Source organism: Coloeus monedula, assembly GCF_965178545.1.
Source record: "Coloeus monedula genome assembly, chromosome: 7".
NCBI classification, from domain to species: Eukaryota; Metazoa; Chordata; class Aves; order Passeriformes; family Corvidae; genus Coloeus; species Coloeus monedula.
In genome coordinates this window covers 39,020,058-39,037,407 of record NC_138787.1, presented here as the reverse complement: position 1 = coordinate 39,037,407, position 17,350 = coordinate 39,020,058, and the positions used below count along the sequence as shown (strand labels likewise).

General features: G+C 46.1%; 2 protein-coding genes across 18 annotated transcripts in view; one reads left to right on the top strand and one right to left on the bottom strand.

Moving 5' to 3' along the window:
- Positions 1–4,355, top strand: part of NEB (nebulin) — a 99,509-nt gene extending 95,154 nt beyond the window's left edge. For all 17 annotated transcript variants that reach the window (XM_082285258.1, XM_082285259.1, XM_082285252.1 and 14 more), the window contains 7 exons: positions 139–231; positions 559–666; positions 884–1,067; positions 1,626–1,718; positions 2,354–2,506; positions 2,688–2,797; positions 3,668–4,355. In XM_082285258.1, coding sequence (XP_082141384.1) covers positions 139–231; positions 559–666; positions 884–1,067; positions 1,626–1,718; positions 2,354–2,506; positions 2,688–2,797; positions 3,668–3,841 — 915 coding nt within the window. In that variant the 3' untranslated portion in view covers positions 3,842–4,355. The remainder of the gene's footprint in view (positions 1–138; positions 232–558; positions 667–883; positions 1,068–1,625; positions 1,719–2,353; positions 2,507–2,687; positions 2,798–3,667) is intronic.
- A 151-nt stretch (positions 4,356–4,506) lies between these two features.
- RIF1 (replication timing regulatory factor 1) overlaps positions 4,507–17,350 on the bottom strand; it is a gene marked incomplete at its 5' end in the record, with an annotated part of 28,256 nt that continues 15,412 nt past the window's right edge. Inside the window, 15 exons of the mRNA XM_082285608.1 lie at positions 4,507–6,274; positions 6,553–6,661; positions 6,924–7,077; positions 7,371–7,486; positions 7,940–8,071; positions 8,499–11,252; positions 11,883–11,937; positions 12,016–12,105; positions 12,820–12,962; positions 13,296–13,439; positions 13,786–13,885; positions 14,062–14,264; positions 14,550–14,592; positions 15,617–15,881; positions 16,544–16,643. Coding sequence (XP_082141734.1) covers positions 6,054–6,274; positions 6,553–6,661; positions 6,924–7,077; positions 7,371–7,486; positions 7,940–8,071; positions 8,499–11,252; positions 11,883–11,937; positions 12,016–12,105; positions 12,820–12,962; positions 13,296–13,439; positions 13,786–13,885; positions 14,062–14,264; positions 14,550–14,592; positions 15,617–15,881; positions 16,544–16,643 — 4,629 coding nt within the window. The 3' untranslated portion in view covers positions 4,507–6,053. The remainder of the gene's footprint in view (positions 6,275–6,552; positions 6,662–6,923; positions 7,078–7,370; positions 7,487–7,939; positions 8,072–8,498; positions 11,253–11,882; positions 11,938–12,015; positions 12,106–12,819; positions 12,963–13,295; positions 13,440–13,785; positions 13,886–14,061; positions 14,265–14,549; positions 14,593–15,616; positions 15,882–16,543; positions 16,644–17,350) is intronic.

Below are 17,350 nucleotides of genomic sequence, written 5' to 3'. Positions count from 1 at the left end.
GCCAATAACTTTTCAGCTGCTTTGTTTCCCGAGATCTTTCCCACTCTGCAGGGCTGTTTGCTTGAACACTAACCCCACTCCCAGGAACAGCTGGAATTCTTCCAGTCTGAGCTGTGTCCACGTGTCTGTGCCCTGCAGGTGCTGTACAAGGAGCAAATGGCCAAGGGAACTCCAACCCCACTGACCCCAGAGATGGAGAGAGCCAAGCGCAACCAGGAGAACATCAGCTCGGTGGGTGCTGCTCGGGGAGGGAAAACACAGGAAAAGAACATTACATCCCTGAAATCCTCACTCAGATGGGAGAGATTTGGAAGGATATTGGAACCACAGGGAATTCTTTAACACTTCCTGGTGCAATCAAGTATTTCTGTGATGAACTGGGTTAGTTCGGGGTTTTTAACCAGTTAAATTTCAAATTACTGCCATAATACTCTGGGATGTATAAAATGATGGTTCTTCTGTAACAGTCTCATAAAAAATGTGTAAAATCATCTGGGACTGGCCCTTCTTTGCCAAGCTGGTGCTCCAGAGGTAAATCCTGTCCTCCTCCCCCGGCAGGTTCTTTACTCTGACAGCTTCCGGAAGCAAGTCCAAGGAAAGGCCGCCTACGTCCTGGACACCCCGGAGATGCGGCGCGTGCGGGAGACCCAGAAACACATCTCCACTGTAAGAGCACTTCCAAAGGTGTCCTTACCCTGGGAGGGGCGTGAGATAGAAAAATAACCCAGGCTGGCAGCAAGGACAATGTGTCCTACCAGGTTCGGTTATCCAAGTCCCAAGTTTGGGATTTGGCTCTCTCAAGAATGGGAAAGCCAAAGTTCAAGAGCTGCCTGTTGGAAATGCCCCCAAGGGAAGCAGGAATCACAATCATTTGGAATTGCAGGTGAAGTACCACGAGGACTTTGAGAAGAGCAAAGGGAGCTTCACGCCCGTGGTCACCGACCCCATCACAGAGCGTGTGAAGAAGAACATGCAGGACTTCAGTGACATCAGCTACAGGGGCATCCAGAGGAGGGTGGTGGAGATGGAGCGGAAACGCGTGGACCAGGACCAGGAGAACATCACCGGTGAGGAGACCTGGGCACAGGTGTTACACAAGCACAGCTGGAGGAGGGGTTTAACTTCAGCTCAGCCACATCAATTCAAATTCATCATCACGTGGAGACGTTCTCATCCAAGTCCTTTTGGAAAATACTCTCTCACAGCAGCTGTAAAGCACCTGTGACCTGCTGTCCCCACACTTAAAATGTCACACTGGACTTACTTCTATTTTTAACTTCATCTCTAATTCACAGAGAAATGTCTTGCTGTAGATGGATTGTCAAAAAGCCAGATCTGTGCTATAGAATTGAGCAGCCCTAATTTATAAAATAAGGGTGATTTTTCAAACAATCCCTAACTGGTTTGGGGTGGAGAGACCTTAAAACTCATCCGGTTCCACCCTGCCATGGGCTTCCACTATCCCAGGGTGCTCCAAGCCCCAGTGTCCAACCTGGCCTTGGCCACTCCCAGGGCTGGGGAGGACACAGCTCCTGTCCTGCTGGCCAGGCCAGCCTGTGCTGCTCAGGCTTTCCCAGAGCTGCCCAAGCTCCAGCCTCTCCTCAGCAAGTGCTGTTTTCCTGCAGGGCTCCGGGTATGGAGAACCAACCCCGGCTCCGTCTTTGACTACGACCCTGCCGAGGACAACATCCAGTCCCGGAGCCTGCACATGATCTCAGGTGTGTCAGGCTCCACCGGGGCACAGTGGGATTTAAACTCCTGTAGAAGTGTGGTTTGGGGGCCAAACAGAGCTGAGACTTTACAAGTGACACAGGGAACAGAGGAGAAATTGGCTGTAGCTGCTCCTCACCAGTGTAAATTATATTCAAAAAATACATTATTAATCTTCCTCTCATAAAATGATCCAACAGAGGCAGGAGGAGGATTGTTTATATGACCCACAGCTGCCATAATACAACATATGCTTCCTTTTGAGATTATTGAAAGTGCTGTTCTCAGTTACCTTTCTTTTAACTCCTGTCTGACAGGAAAAATACCTGGAGGGTAGAAAAGTCTTGGGGATGGCTCAGAGCTGTGTCAGGAAGGAAAGCACAGGATAGTGAGAATAAAAATTTTGGAAGCAGCTAGGACTAAGGGGAAAGAGGCTGGAGAAAGGATAAGAATATTGTGGATATTGAGGAGTAAAATTTCAGCGTGGTATCCATGGAATGCTTAACAAGCACTGGGAAATCCCACTAGGGAACCATGAAACTACACTGGGATCATGGAAAAAGTTGAGCTTAGCAGGGCTGGGTTCTGTGAGCTCTCAGCTCCGGGGCTGGTGACTGTCCCTGCTGTGCCCCTGTCCCCGCAGTCCAGGCGCAGCGCCGCAGCCGCGAGCACTCGCGCTCCGCCAGCGCCCTGAGCATCAGCGGCGCCGCCGACGAGAAATCCGAGCCCTCGGACGGCACCGACCAGCGCCTGTCCTACTACAGCAACGGGGGCTTCTTCAGCGCCACGGCCACAGGTACAGGGACACCCTGTGGGGACAGACGGGACCCCAGCTGCTCGTGGGACTGCGCTCAGCAATTCCCAGAGCCGGGAAAAGCCTCATCTCCAAAGGGCTGGGTTGTGCTCAAGCAACAGCTGTAAATGTGCTCTATCACAATTCCTTAAAAAACACCAGGAACTCTCTTCTCCCTTTGCAGTGGGCTACAAGCAGGTGAAGACCATTGAGTTGCCGCAGCAACGCTCGTCCTCAGTCGCCACGCAGCAAACCACGGTGTCCTCGGTGCCTTCCCACCCTTCCACTGCTGGGGTGAGTAACCCTGATTGCTCCCTGGGGTGAGGACACAGCCCCAGGAGAGAATGTGGCTGCCTACAGGGGTCACAGCCCACGGGGAGCACTAATTAATAGCGTTAATCCAAGACTGAGTTGGTAACATTCCAATCCACGGGCCTGAAGCTCTGTATGAAAGCAGGTGAAGGTGTAACAGTGACTGAAGGGCGACAGACCCTCCCCTGTGCCTGGAAACACTGAATTAGCAGTTGGAAACTCTGAATGAGCTCTTCTTCCTAATTAACACTTGAAAATTTAGGAGTGGGAAGAAGTGCTCATTCAGAGATTGCCTCGGGAGCAGGTACTGGACAGTGGGAATGGCACTGCCTCCAAAAATTGCTGGGAGGTAACAACTTAAAAGTTACTGCTGCTGCTCAAACCCTCAGTCAGCATCACCAGCAGCCCCAGGGGTTGTGGCACTCGGGTACCAAGGTGCTCAGGGAGGGAGAAGCAGCCAGGACATTTGAAGGAGCAGCCAGACCCTGCTGTGATGCCAATTCCAAATCCTGGCTGTCGGCGTTTGACCGTGTCCCCTCTGGCTCTGGCAGAAGACATTCCAGGTCCTGTCAGGGTTTGACCATATCCCTTGGTGTCCCCTGTGCCCTGCAGAAGCGGTTCTGTCCCCTGTCAGGGTTTGTCCATGTCCTCCATGTCCCTGCAGAAGGCATTAAGAGCCATTGTGTCCTTTTTGTCCCATGTCAGGGTGTGACCATGTCCCTTTTGTCTCCTCTGTGTCCCAAGACACTGAGGGCCCTGTAAGGCTTTGACCAGGTCCCTTTGTGTCCCCGAAGCCATTGTGTGTCCTGTCAGGCTTTGACCATGGCCCTTGTGTCCCTCGTGTCCCTGCAGAAGACGTTCCGGGCCATGTACGACTACACGGCGGCCGATGCGGACGAGGTGTCCTTCAAGGACGGGGACACCATCGTCAACGTGCAGGCCATCGACGAGGGCTGGATGTACGGCACGGTGCAGAGGACCGGCAAGACCGGGATGCTCCCGGCCAACTACGTGGAAGCCGTGTGAGCCCAGCCTGCTCCAGGGCTGGGACACCTCCCCCAGGGTCTCCTGTCCCTGGGAGCCACAACAGGAATAACTGCAGAGCAAGATCCACCTGGAGTATCTCACAAGGTTCGGTGAAGTACCTCTAAGCACATCCTGCCTTTCTCCCCATGCAAAAAACTCCCAACTATTGTCTGGAATTTCAAACATTTCATCACACTCTGTAATGAGACTCTACACAGCTCAGCATCTCCAAAATTCTGTTACTAAAGACTAACACACACTTTGCTTTATTCATTCTCCCCCAAAGAGAGAATTTTTCTGGGCTGTTCTAAAATGTTTGAATCTCTTCACTTCCTTTTCCATGTAAGCCACGTTTAAGCTTTGTATTTCAAACCAATTTGGGGAGGGAAAAGCAACCACCCCTCCCCTCCTGCTTGCTGAGCTCTCATGAATGTGTTGCCCTGCAACTGTTCTGGGGGCAAAAGCTGTGATTTCTTGTAAATTAGTGATGAATAAAGCTGAGGTTTCTGCAGTATGGATGGATTCACTGATGCTGGAAGCAGGGACTGATCCCAAAAACTGGCTTTGCTCAGGAAACTCTGCTGAGGGAGGGAAGGACTTGGATCTGGACAGGTTATTTCACACCTGAACATCATTTTTTGCTTCATCTACTGCTGCACCTGGTACCAGCCACTCCCCAGGAAAGAAGGGAATAAAATTCCTTGGATACCATGTCTAAGATAAGCCTAAATCCAAGTTAACAGCAGGAGCTGTAGCATTACCCCTGAGGAGTTCACAGCTCAGAGGGAATTCCCAGCACAGCCAGCCTGGAAGGGAAATGTCCTTCCCAAGGCAGGACTCGGGCCTGGCAGCACTGGGAGTTGGGATTAAAACCCTTTCCATGTGTGAGGAACATCCTTCCCTGTGCAGGGCAGGGGATGTAAAGCTGAGCACTCCTAAGGAGGCAGATCTGGAACCATATTAACATTTTCAGGAAAACAAGAAAAGCCCCAGAGAACTGTTCCTGTTACAGCTCCAGGCTGTTTGTCTTGTCCCCTTTCTCCACGAGACACAAACAGAGCAAAAAATACTCAGAGTTTGAACACCACATCCCAGCCTGTCCTCAAGGACCTGCTCCTACCTTACAGCAGCAGTGATGACATTCCAAGGTCCCTCCCAGTCTTGGAAATCCACATTTGAGAGGAAGCTGGAGAGAGAAAAAAAACCAGAACCACCAAACCACAAAGCCATGAACAAGTTTGGGAACCATTTGCTCTTTTATTTGCCCATGTAAAAGTTCTAAAACCACCTGCAGCAGTTCATTTCAATAAACCTCCATCTGGATAGCTACAGTACAATATATACAGATCAGAATTCCAGAGGAAAACCCGGGAATTCTGGCTGAAGGTCTCCAAGAAGCAGCAATGCAGTCCATGCAATTAGAACTCCATAAATTATTACCCAACATCTGCTGTGAGTCTGTACACAATATACAAAGAGCTCTTGTCCAATCCATCCATTTCCTCATGGAAAAAAGTCTTTCCACAAGGAGAACTGCTGCCAGCAAAGGACATGGGTCAAAGCCTGGGAGGCTTTGCAGAGTCTTTCTCCTGTACAAGCACATTTGCTTAGAACTCCTTAGTCTGAGTCGTACAAAAATACATGGAAAAATAGATCCAGTACAAATCCCAGGCTCCTGCTGTAAGGAATTAAGCCCAGCTTACCTCACGTGTGCTGTCAAAGTCTCAGCAGCTCCAAAGGAAGCAGCTGGGGCAGGAAGGGAGCAGAGCTGCCAGCTCCAGCTCTTACCCCACAGCAAGAGTTTGCAGCAGTAAGAACACTTTGGATTTGAAAAAATAATTTAATTACTCTGTTGGTTTGGTTTTCACAGTCTTTGCTATTGCACAGCTTTGTCAGGTTTTCTTTCACTGCCTGAAAGAAAGATGCATAGCAATCCAATACAAACACCTCTGCCAGGGAGGAAACAGTCCCACAGATCAGGGGGGAAAAACAACCAACCAAAAAAAAAAAAAAAATCCCCAAAAAGGAAAAAACAACCAACAAAAAAAAAAAAAAAAAAGAAAAAGAAAAAAAAGAATGACTTTATGGAGGTGTTTAAAAAAATCTCCTATAGCACAAAATGCAGAGTTTAAGGAGTAACTGAGCAGGAAGGAAAACAAGTGGGGGGAAAAGTGTTGGAACAAACTCCTCCTTCCTGAGCTGCGGGCAGCAGCTACTCGGGGCCCTCGTGGGGAGGGGACTGCCAGCGGGACTGCAGGTTCCTCAGGATGCACGAGGCCATCCCTGCCAGCTTCTCCTGCATCTCAAACAGCTGCCTGCCAGAATATCCATGGAGATCTTCGGAGCTCAGCTGAGCAGCCAGAGCCTGGATCTGCCCCAGGAGATCTGCCGGGGGCTGCTCGCTGCTGTTGGTGGTGGCTGCGTCGACCAAATCTGTAAGGAGGGAAAGGAGAGAAGTGGAGGAAAATCCAGCAGAATTCCAGCTGCTTTTGTACAAAGTAACATCCTCAAGCAGCCTACAAAGTATGTATTCCACGGGAAACATGGCAGTCCATGCTACCCTTCCTTAGGGTGAGTTTTGCTGGGTTTGATCATGATTGTAACAATAAAACTAAACTCAAAATAAAAGGATGAGGTATTTCCACCAGGAGAGAATGAAGACAAGACAGAAGAACCCTCCAAGTCCCAAGCAAAAAGCCAGCAGCAGGTACCTGCTGCAAGTTTTTCCTCATCTCCACAGAGAGATTTCTCCTCCACATTATTTCCAGGCTTTTCAGCATCTTCAGGCACTGTGCTTTCCTCCAACACTCGAGATTTCACCTGGGCATTTTTTGGGGAGAGAAAACATTTTCGAAGTGAAAAAACTCATTAAATTATATGGTGAGATATATTTTAGCCTCATAATCCAATCTCTATTCCTGTTAATAATTTAACCAGCTCATCTGTATCATCAATTTGTGGTACTGAGACAAGCAGGGATTAGGTTTCAAAGTGTTACTTTTCATGAAGGAAAAAACACATAGTTCCTCCTGCAGTTGATTACATCAGTATTGGCTTCCTGGGTGCTAAAATTCAATTTTACCTGTTGCTCGTGGTATCCTTTCAGAGCTCTTTTGACATTGGAGACTTTGGGAGAGCGGATGGGGAGAGTTTTGATTTCCAAAGCAGTCAGAGTGCTCAGGTCTCCCACGGTCTTGATGTTCTTGGCTCGGATGAGCTGCCCCAGGCCCCTGGCACTGCAGCAGGGGAGGGAAAATGGGTTATTGGCAGAGAATCAGGGAATATCCCGAGCTGGAAGGGACCCAGAGGATCATCAATCCAACTCCTGGCCCTGCACAAAGTCTCCATCCCTGGGGAGCTTTTCAGTCTTCAAAAAAGTACCTGAAGAATTCCAAAAGAGTCAAGTCTCTCCCTCACCAAACCAACCCTACTCTTTTTAAAGAATTCTGGTTAAAATTCTGGTTTTGTAGGTTCAGTAAGAATTCGGTTTCTACTGAAATGCCACCTTCAAAAGCAACAAGCCACTCACCAGATGTTGGATGTGATCTGAGGTAAAATGACATCCACGGGAGCTTTGCAGCCAGCCAAGGCAGGATACACAAATTCTGAAGGGCACGGCAGAGTTTCCTTGGCCATTTCTGTGATCTGGGATAACACAGGGAAAGTATTAAATTAACTGTCACACACTGAATAGAGGGAAAAAAATAGAAGAGAAACATGAACCAAAGCACTTCTTACTAAACACTTCTTTGAGCTCTTAAATTTAAGGGTACGAGATCCTGGGGACAGAAATCCTTTGGTTGGAGTGGTAATGTGCTGGATAGAAAAAGAGGAAAAAAATATCTCAGGGTGGTAGGAATTCAGTTAAAAGTAGGAATTCAGTTAATAGTTAGATTTTAGCCCCTGAAACCTCAGAGTTCACTTGAGTTCAGAGTAACAGAACGAGTCAGGCTAAAGCAGTTTTGATTTTTACACTTTTGATCCTCATCTCTTACAACTGTGTGTAATTGACTACAGACATGCACTAAAACCATGCTACTCATGTAAATACATGAATGCTTGGGACACACATAATATTGTAACAGAATTTCCCCTGACCTGCATGTTAGAGAGGGTTTTAAGACTTCTGGAAGAGGGTGAGGAATGGGATCTGATGACAGGACTCCTCCTGTCGATGTCATCTGCCAGGCCCTCCTGAAAAATGGGATTTGCAAAGGAGACTCGGCGGATCTGAGGAGGAGAGAAGGAGGTTTTAGAGTGGGAACTGAACCCAGCACAGCCTGGTGAAGTCTGAGGAGACAAAAAAATTCAGTTTAGAATCACTGAAGTTCTTGAACGATACAGGAAATATTTCAGCCAAGGACAGACTGGAAGGACTCCCAAAGGAATCTCTACATGCACATGGATGACCCTGAGGATGCTGATCCTGGCTTTGCAGTGATCCAGGCAGAACAGACTCTAGTGCTCTGTTTCAAAATAAAACCCCGCACCCAACCCCTCACAATGCAAATCTGTCAGTGCTGGCACATTCCAAACCCAAACATCACCTTTTCTCTAAGGCTACTCACAGTGGAAACCAGTAACTCAATGTATCTGGAACTATTACAGTTACCCATCCCAGTTCTGAACCCAGTATCACGCAATTCCCACTGGATACCTTATTAGCAGGTGACAGGGAGTCATCCTCCTGGTTCCTTTTGACCCCTCTCTTCAGAATGCTGGTGGATGGGGAGGCTGAAGGGGACCACGTGCAGCGAGCCTGGAGGCTGGTGGGGCTTTCAGTCACCTGCACTGAGGGGTCCCCTTCCACCTTCAGAGGGGAATCCACACTCACATTTTCCAAGGCCACGTTTTCAGCCACTTTTATTTCAGTTTCCAACGGTTCCTCCTTCATCTCGTGATCTGCAACACCACAAGTTTCTCCTACAGTGTTCTTAGCTTCTCCTTTATCCTCCTGATTTCCCTCTAGCACCTTCATCTCTTTTTCCTCAGGTTTGCTGTCAGCATTCAGTTCCTGGGGCACCTCTTCGAGTTGTCCATTTTCATTTATTTCTTCCTTTTCTGCAGCTGCTGGTTCTTCCCCTTGTTCCCCTGAGTCCAGGCAGCTCTCCCTGGGCTCTCCTGGAGCACTCTCAGGCAGAACCTGTTCTGTTTCCTCCTTCAGCTCAGCAGGTTCCTTTATTTCCTCTATGGACTCAGTGGTTTCACCTGCTGAACCCTCTGCATTCTCTGGATTCTCCTCCACCACCACACTGCTGCCCTGCAGGTTATCCACAGAAATTCCCTGGCTTTCCATGCTGAAGGTGCTGGGTTCCTTGGGAGGGTGCAATGGAGTGCTCATTGCACAAGGAGCCAGGGCCAAGCTCTCCTCCAAATCTGAGTGACCAGAAACATTCACAGGTGTCTCAACTGGGGTGGTCTGGGGCTCCTCCAGCTCAGTTTTCTCCTTTTTTAATTCCATGAACTTGAATTCAGTCACCTGCTGCTTTGGCTTTTTAAAGCAGCAATCACAGCTCTTGATTTTTTTCACCCTTTTGCTTCTCTTGCTTGGACACTCAGGGCTTTGCAGAGAGGAGGGCTCAGCACCCGAAACATTTGCTGCTGGTGCACAGTCCCCTGTGCTAGTTTGCTTCTCCTCCTGCTGGTTTTCCTCTGCTGCTCTCCCATCCTGGTCAGACACACAGGAGCTGCTCAGTGACTCCATGGAAGCATCACCCTTGTTTTGCTCCAGGCTGGTGTCCTGCAGAGCACCGGGACTCTCAGAGCTGCCAGACCCTACAGCTTTTCCAGCAGCTGCAGGAATTACCTGGATTTCCAGGCCACCTGGTTCAGCTGTCACTGCAGCACCTGTGCTGACCTCAGGTTCATCTTTAGTTGCTTCCAGTGAATTCTTAGTTTCATTCCCTTGGGGAGATACCTCAAGGCTCCTGCTCTCTGGCTGTCCCTCTTTCACTTTACCCTCAAGAGAATTGCTTCTACTCCTCACTTTTATGTGTTTTTTCTTCTTCGTGCTGCCCTCCTTGGCCTCAGAGCTGTCAGCCTCGGAGTTTTCTATGCTGGAGAGCAAACCTTGGGAAGATCTCCTAGTGTGGTACCGTGGGCGCTCCACCACCTTCTGCCCTGCTGTGCTGAGGCTGGCCTGAGCTTCCCCCTCAGCCCTGGGGGAATCCTCTGCCCTCCTGCCACCTCTGCTCCCATCCTCATCCAGGCCCCGGGAAGCAGGAGAGTCCTTGGAGCTCCAGTCCTCTGCCACTCTCTCAGGCTGGCTGCCCTCTTTTGTGATTTCTGTTGTTTTCCCAGGAATTCCTTTCTGCTTTTGGGATCCATCACCTTTACCCTGTGACAGCTTCTTCTGCCCGGCCTTCTCCTCCTCTTTCCTCCTGTCTCTCTTTGGGAGCCCATCCTCCTTCTCCTGGCTCCCTGAGGAGCTCTCCACAGTCTCTGAGCGTCTCCTGGAGGAACGCCGGAGCTGCTTCTGGTGAGGGGACACCTGTGGCACCTGGCTGTCATCCCCTGGGGCCTGCTCAGAGCAGCTGGTGGTGTCTGGGGGGGTGTTTTCCTTCGAGTCCATGTCCAGTGCCTGGGCCTTTTCCACTTCTGCGATTGTATCCTCGGCTTTTTTGATGTCTGCTTCCGCGGAGTGCAGAGCCTGGGACTGGCTCAGGAGGACATGCTCCACGTCCTCCCCTGCAAAGCACAGCTCAGCACTGCTTTCCAGGCTGTCAGAGGCCAGGGACTCCTGTGACCTGCTCAGGAGCTTGGATTTGTTCCCTTGCAGCTCCATCCTGCTCTGCCGGCGCGTCACCCTGCGGATCGCCGTAACCCCCGCGTCAGCCTCGGGATTTGGAGGGTTTTTATTTTCCTCTCCAGATTTCTCTGCTTTAGCACTGGCCTTGCTGCCACTGGTGTTTTCCTGTGCCCCAGCAGCACTCCCAGAGAGCTCTAACACAGAGTTCAGTGGGGCTGGGCTGAAGGGCCTGTTCTCTGCAGCCCCGAATTTCTCCAGGGTGATGAAGGACTGGCGCCGGCTCACGGGCTGGGGGGTGCCAGAGATGATGTCACTGGAAGCTGAGCTGTTGCTGACATTTGAGGTGTTCTCCTTCCCTGCTGAGGCCTCCTGAGAAGCTGCTTCCTCAGAACTTGTGTCTAGGCCCTCTCCAATGGATGTTTCCTCTGGAATCATCTCAGCTGTCTCATTTTTGGACTCCTCCTCGCTGTTGCTGACATTTGAGGTGCTCTCCTTCCCCGCTGAGGCCTCCTCGGAAGCTGCTTCCATAGCACTTGTCTCCAATCCCTCTCCAACTGATGTTTCCTCTGGGATCATCTCAGCTGTCTCATTTTTGGACTCCCCCTTGTTGTTGCAGGCTGGGCTCTCCTCTGACTGACATCCTTCACTCCCTGTGTTTTCCTCCTGTCCCAAAAATACAAACAGCAAAATATTTGTCCTAGGAATATAATGAAATAGTTGTACTTGTCCTGTGAACAGAATATTCAAATACAGTTCTGGTGTAGCAGAAAACAACACACCCACAAGTTTTCTAACCACCCTTCCTTCAAATTATTTATTATCTGCTGGTAGTTATAAAAGACACTTTTTTAAAAAAACCATTTAATCCCAAAACAAAGAACTCCAAAAAATGTGTTAAGTTTTGCCAGAGATATGAATAAACTTGCTACTAACCCAGTTTTTATTAAAAGCTTGTATTTTACCCAGTCTGACTGGCACTACAGTCAGCACAGCAGTTGTTCAGCCAGTTCCTCCCCAAAAGGAATTTAGGATTTACGGTTTTTACGCCAGTAAAATATTGTGACAGCACAGGCACATGAGTGATCAGAAACTGCTCACATAAATCCTCCCATTTTGAAATCAAATACCCAGTGACTGGGCCTGCCAGGTATAAATGATAGAAAGCAGAACACAGCACTGCAATGGTGTGAAATTTCCTCTCACCTGCTGCTGAGAATGGAAAAAAGTCACAAAAAAGTCATGTTGTGGTAGAAACTCTGGTACCTTAATCACCATCAGACAATGGGAAATTACCTGAGGTTGGTTTGCAGTGTCTTCTTTGGCATTTTCTACTGAAGGTGGTACTTCCCTAAAAGAGAATGACTGGAATCAGCGTTGGTGCAAAAGGAGACACCTGCAGGGACCAGAACTGGGCACTTTTACTTACAAAGAATCTTCCTGGCTCTGAGTGTACTGGGAAAATGAGGTGGCGTCCTGTGATGCATCCAAGTTGTTGTACATGGCAGGAATATCAACTCTGGAACAAAATCAGGAATGGGATGTCAGACTCTTCTTTGAAATTCATTATCTCTGTATTTTAAGGCCACTATTTTCAGCTGCATTAAATCTTTATTTTTGGGGAATAAAAGCTGTGATTGGGATCCCACTGAAAAAAAATTCACCAACACCTGACTACCCAAACCAGAGGAGTTCCAGCCACACAAGTCCTGCTCACACTGCTTTTGATGCCTAAGCACAAAAACCACTCCAATATTATTTTCTCACATTAAAAAGAGGATCATTCTAAAGATCCCTTTGCAATTAAGATGAGTCTGGGAATATCCTAACTCCTGATATGCTGCTGGCTCAAGATTTTTCTTTACATTTAGGAGTCCTTTCCTCAAATTGTTTTACCCAATCCTTTCATTTCCATGATTTATGAAAAATGACACCTTTTATTTCACACTGCAAGTGAGTCACGAAGTAAAAATCTAAACCCCAAATTCTCAAACTCCAAACAGACTAGAGAGAGTGCATTTAATCAAAATAGGAAACACAATTGCAAGAATAATTTGGTTGCTTCAAAACAGCAAAGCAAGGAACTCTCTTAGCTTTAAACTTAGTAACTCTTATGGAAGAACAAGACTCAATTACCTGTGGTAGTTGTGAGAAACAGGCACTGAAGTTAAGTCAAGCTCAGCTACCCAATGAATGACATTACACATTAAGTTTAAAACAGTAACAGACAGACCTCTTTGACCTTAGCACTTCTTTTTGATGTTCTGTCAATATTCTTGGTTTTGTTTCGGGAGGAATAAACACAAAATCAACAGATTTCTCCTCTTCCAGAAGCGTCTCACTTGTAGTCTTAGGAGATGAAAATTCTAGTTTCAACTGCAGAAAGATAAAAAACCCAAACCCTGGGTTAGGAACAAGAGAGGAACTGAAAATCAGGAATTCCTGAAGGAACAGATCCTGTGAGGGATTTGCCAACCCCAAAACCCACCAAGACCCGAATCTGTCACAACCTCCAGCCAGAGTGAGGGCTGAGGTTTTTATCTCCCATCCTCCCACCCAGCCTGACCCCTCCCCAAAACTTGGAATATTAAATCAGAGTGTGCTGGGCAGCTGAAGTTGCAAAAGAAGTATTTCAGCATCCCCAAACTCAGGATTTTGTCCTGAAGATCCTGGATTTGGTTCCAGGGCACCTCTCTGGGAACACTCTACCTTTGCAGGTGTTGCTTGCACGTTGCTGGACTTGTCTTTGCCATCATTTTTTGGTTCACTCGTCTGTGCCAATATCGAATCTCGTTTCTGTCCCACCTTCACCTCCATTCCACTGATCTTTGCATCCAGCTGGGAATTCTCCATCTATTCAAATAAAAACACAACAAATGCACTGTGTGAAGAAACTCCAGGCTCACAAAACCCACCGTGTGTTAATTTCTAGAATAAAACCATCCTTCATTCCCAAATCTCCTCTAAATTATGTAGAGGACAACTTAAAAATTAATTATTTCAAATAAATTCACAGAACCCAAAATTTGCAATGCAGGAAGTGGTAAGAACCATCTGAGTCTTCTGACTAACCCAGCACAGTTTATCATTCTAAACATGAAGCCAGTGCAGGTCAATCATATTAAAAATCCCAAGTGACTTTTCACTCCCTGCTGAGCAATTCCCATGAAATCCCTGTTGGGGTCAACAAAATATTCACCGTGTCAGAGAAGGGGCCACTGCACTCCTCAGACATCTCAATGCTTTCAAAACCAGGCAGCAGCAGAGGGATTTTCTTTTTGGCTTGGCTTAACACAGATCTGCTCAACAACAACAACAAAAAAAATTTATATTTATGGGAGGGGGAAAAGGTGCAGAAAAAGAGCAGCAGCTTGGAACAAAAAGATCCCCCAGCTTGCACAAGGACTCCGAATGATACAAGACAACTTGAGAGCTCTTCCTGGAAAGATATAAATACTAAAAACCTGTTTCTTACTTTAATTCCTCGGGGTAAGTCAGAGAGGAGGTCTTGGCAAAGGTGGAGTTCCAGAGCTGGGCACACTGGTGGCGGATCTGTTTGTTCCTGTGCTGGAAGCCCACGCAGAGCACGGGGCAGAGCTGCTGCAGGAGCTCAGTGTCACAGGAGCCCGGGCAGTGACACTGCAGGCACTGCAGGATCTCTGCCAGCAGCTTCTCGAGCTCAGGGAGAACAAAAAACAGGGTTTTTTATCTAACTTTTCACATAAAGTTTGAAATATTTGAATTTAAAGCTTATTTAAAAGTTTTTTATTATAAACAACTTGAAATGTCACAGCACATAAAAGTCCAAGAGCTGACTGCTCCTCCCCTCAAAAATAAAGAATTTAAAAATTAAATCTCTACCCTCATCACATTTTGTATTTTTTTTTTTTAATACAGGAGGAATGGCAGAACTCTGGTGTCCCCCATTTTCCCCAAGCCCAGTGATTTCTATAGCAAATTTACCTTGCTGTTAAGGTTGCTGTAGACTTTGGGTACCTCAGGGAGCCTGCCAAAACAAATGAAATAAATTCCTATTTTGCTATTTCATTTATCCCAAGCACCAAAATTTCACACATCATCCATTCAAGCACTGCACACTTGTTTTAGTGAGCAACCTGATGGAATCACTTTGTGAAATGAGCCTCAGTTGGGGGATTAAACAATTTCCTGATGGAGTGTCCCAGATTATCCTATCAATTCCATGGATATGCTGACTTTAGGAGAAAGTAAAGCAAATGTCAGTAGTAATTAGTACAAATTTAGAATTAGAGCTTTAACTTTAAATTGCCTTCTTAATGCTCTCCCCAAGCACATTTCCCAGTCCCATAAATATTTGCATTAAAAAGCTGAAATACTTGCTTTAAAATACTGAAGCACCACTAAGCAATTCCATAAACTGAGCAATTCCAGAGAAATAAATACATTCCATATACATAAATCCTTAGGTACAATTATCCAGAAAAATGTGAGGAAACTGCATTCAGTAACTCATTTTATAAACCTGTGTCCTCCAAGCTGAAGAGGTTCCCAAATTTTTATTTGCTCTCACATGTGTTCCTTCAAAAATATTTATCCAACTTCTCCTTTTTCTAAATCTTAAAAAAATGATGCTCAGAGAAGAAAAAAAACAACAACTTTTCCATTTTCATGAATAAATCCAAGGAAAACTGCTCAAGAAAAAAGCACCAAGCCAAGTTTTTCTCAGTATTTCCTTCTGCTTAAAAATGAAAAATTATGATTTGAGGGTACATCAAGTAATTATCATTTATTTCCTAGAAAATTTTATGCAGTGCCCACTAGAAAATAAATTTCTATTAATAAGTATCTTCCCTCCAAGGAAAATTCCCAGCAGGTGGAAACCAAACCTTTCAGCCTTGCAGAGATGCCAACACAGTCCCTCTGAAGAGATAAAAATGTGAAATATGGAGCTTTTTTGAAGCCCTGCAAACCCCCGAGCTCCATCCCACACAACTACAGAGCACCCAGAGTATTCCCCACCCCAAAATCCCACCCAGCTTTCCAATACTCACTTGGTTTTTTCATAGAACACCGCCAAGGGCTTGGAAAAAATGGCAAACGTGGTGCCAATGAGTGAAGGCAGCGAGATGTGGCTGATGATGGTGTGGAGAGCAGCCAGGAGGGAAGGCCCCACGGAAATCAGGGATTCTGAATGGGTTTCTTTGGAGCTGAACTCATGGAAAGAGTTCAGGAGCATCAGCAGGAGCTTGAAGAGAGAGGCAAGCTTGCCAAGGGGCTCCTTTTTCTTCTTAGCCCAATCTGTGGGTGTCTGGGGAGCTAATATTCAAAAATTCAGTTAAAAAATCCATTTTTTCCTTAACCAACATGCCTGACAATAAAACACAGCTGAACACTGAGTCTGCACGAGAGGCAGAACTTTGATCCCCAAACTAAATCTATCTATAAATAGTTTAAGAATTTATTTAACAAATTAAAGACATTCTTAATGCATAATTTTATCTGATTTCTATTCTTCTCATTTATATTTATGGCTGGTCAGACTCTGCTTTTAAGGTTTGAATGCCTACTTGAAAAGAAACAGCAACCACTCCTCAGATACCACCTGATACACAAATTCTGCAACACTGAACAGGAGGGAAAGAGAAATATAAATTTTTATTATTTATTTGGAAGTGAAGTTTACATTACGTTTTTCCTCATTAGCATTTCCAATTAAAGCATTTCATTCCTTCAGTAGCCCAACACTACATTTTACTACTTTAACAAATTCCCATGAAGCAGAAAAATTTTAATTACCTTTTTACTGAATTATGCTTTTTTGGAAATTATTTCTTCAGCTTTAGCAGTTTTAAGTGGGAATAGGAAACAAAACAAAGAATGTTTTATGCACAATGACCCTTTGTCTTCTGCTATACTCTAATTTTTAAGCAACTCTTGAAGCCACACACAGAAACCCCCAAATCCAAGTGTTTCCTTACATCTAGTTTTTGGCTGGAATTTAGTTCCATAGGGTGCAAAGTTGATGCAGTCCACCATGACTGACACAAGGTGGGTGAGGCCTTCCAGCATGAAAAACATCTGAGGAGGAAACAGAGATCATCAGAAACAGAAATCAACCAGCAGAAACAAAAAACCAACCCTCAGAAACAAAAAACCCACCCTCAGCAGAGCTCAAAAGAGAAAAACTACAGAAAAAACCACATTGGATGTTCAGGACAGCAAAGAAATAATTTTTAATTAAAGGTGGATGAAATTGTTCTGCATGATCAGGTCAGACTGATAAAATTCCATTTTCAGTACACACATTTAAACTGCTGAGGATGAGCTTCCCATTCTAATAAATAAGATATAAATACAGTGTCTAAAGCAGCAAACAGTGACAGGCAGCTGGGAGAAGAGGTCAGATTTAAGATACATCAATTAAATTAAGGTTCAAGGGTCACTGTGTGCTCAAGGACAAAGCCTGGTTGCCAGAAAAGCCTCTACAGGCACAACCATTAAGTTGCCATTACAGTCAAAGCACAATTAATTTTTAGTGCATGAAGACGATCAAAATTAATTTTTTTCTCCCTCAATCCATCCAAATCCTCCTAAAAAAGGCCAAACTTGCTTTATAAGGAACAGATACTGTGAGCTAAAAAGAAGTTTCAATATAACTTCACACTGAACTCTTAAACTGTTCAAGTTTTGCCTGTTCAGTAATTACTGATTTTTGAAAGTGATGTTTATCAGCAGCAGTATCCAAGGTAAGTTATAATGATGCAATCCTCTAATTCCAGGTTTTC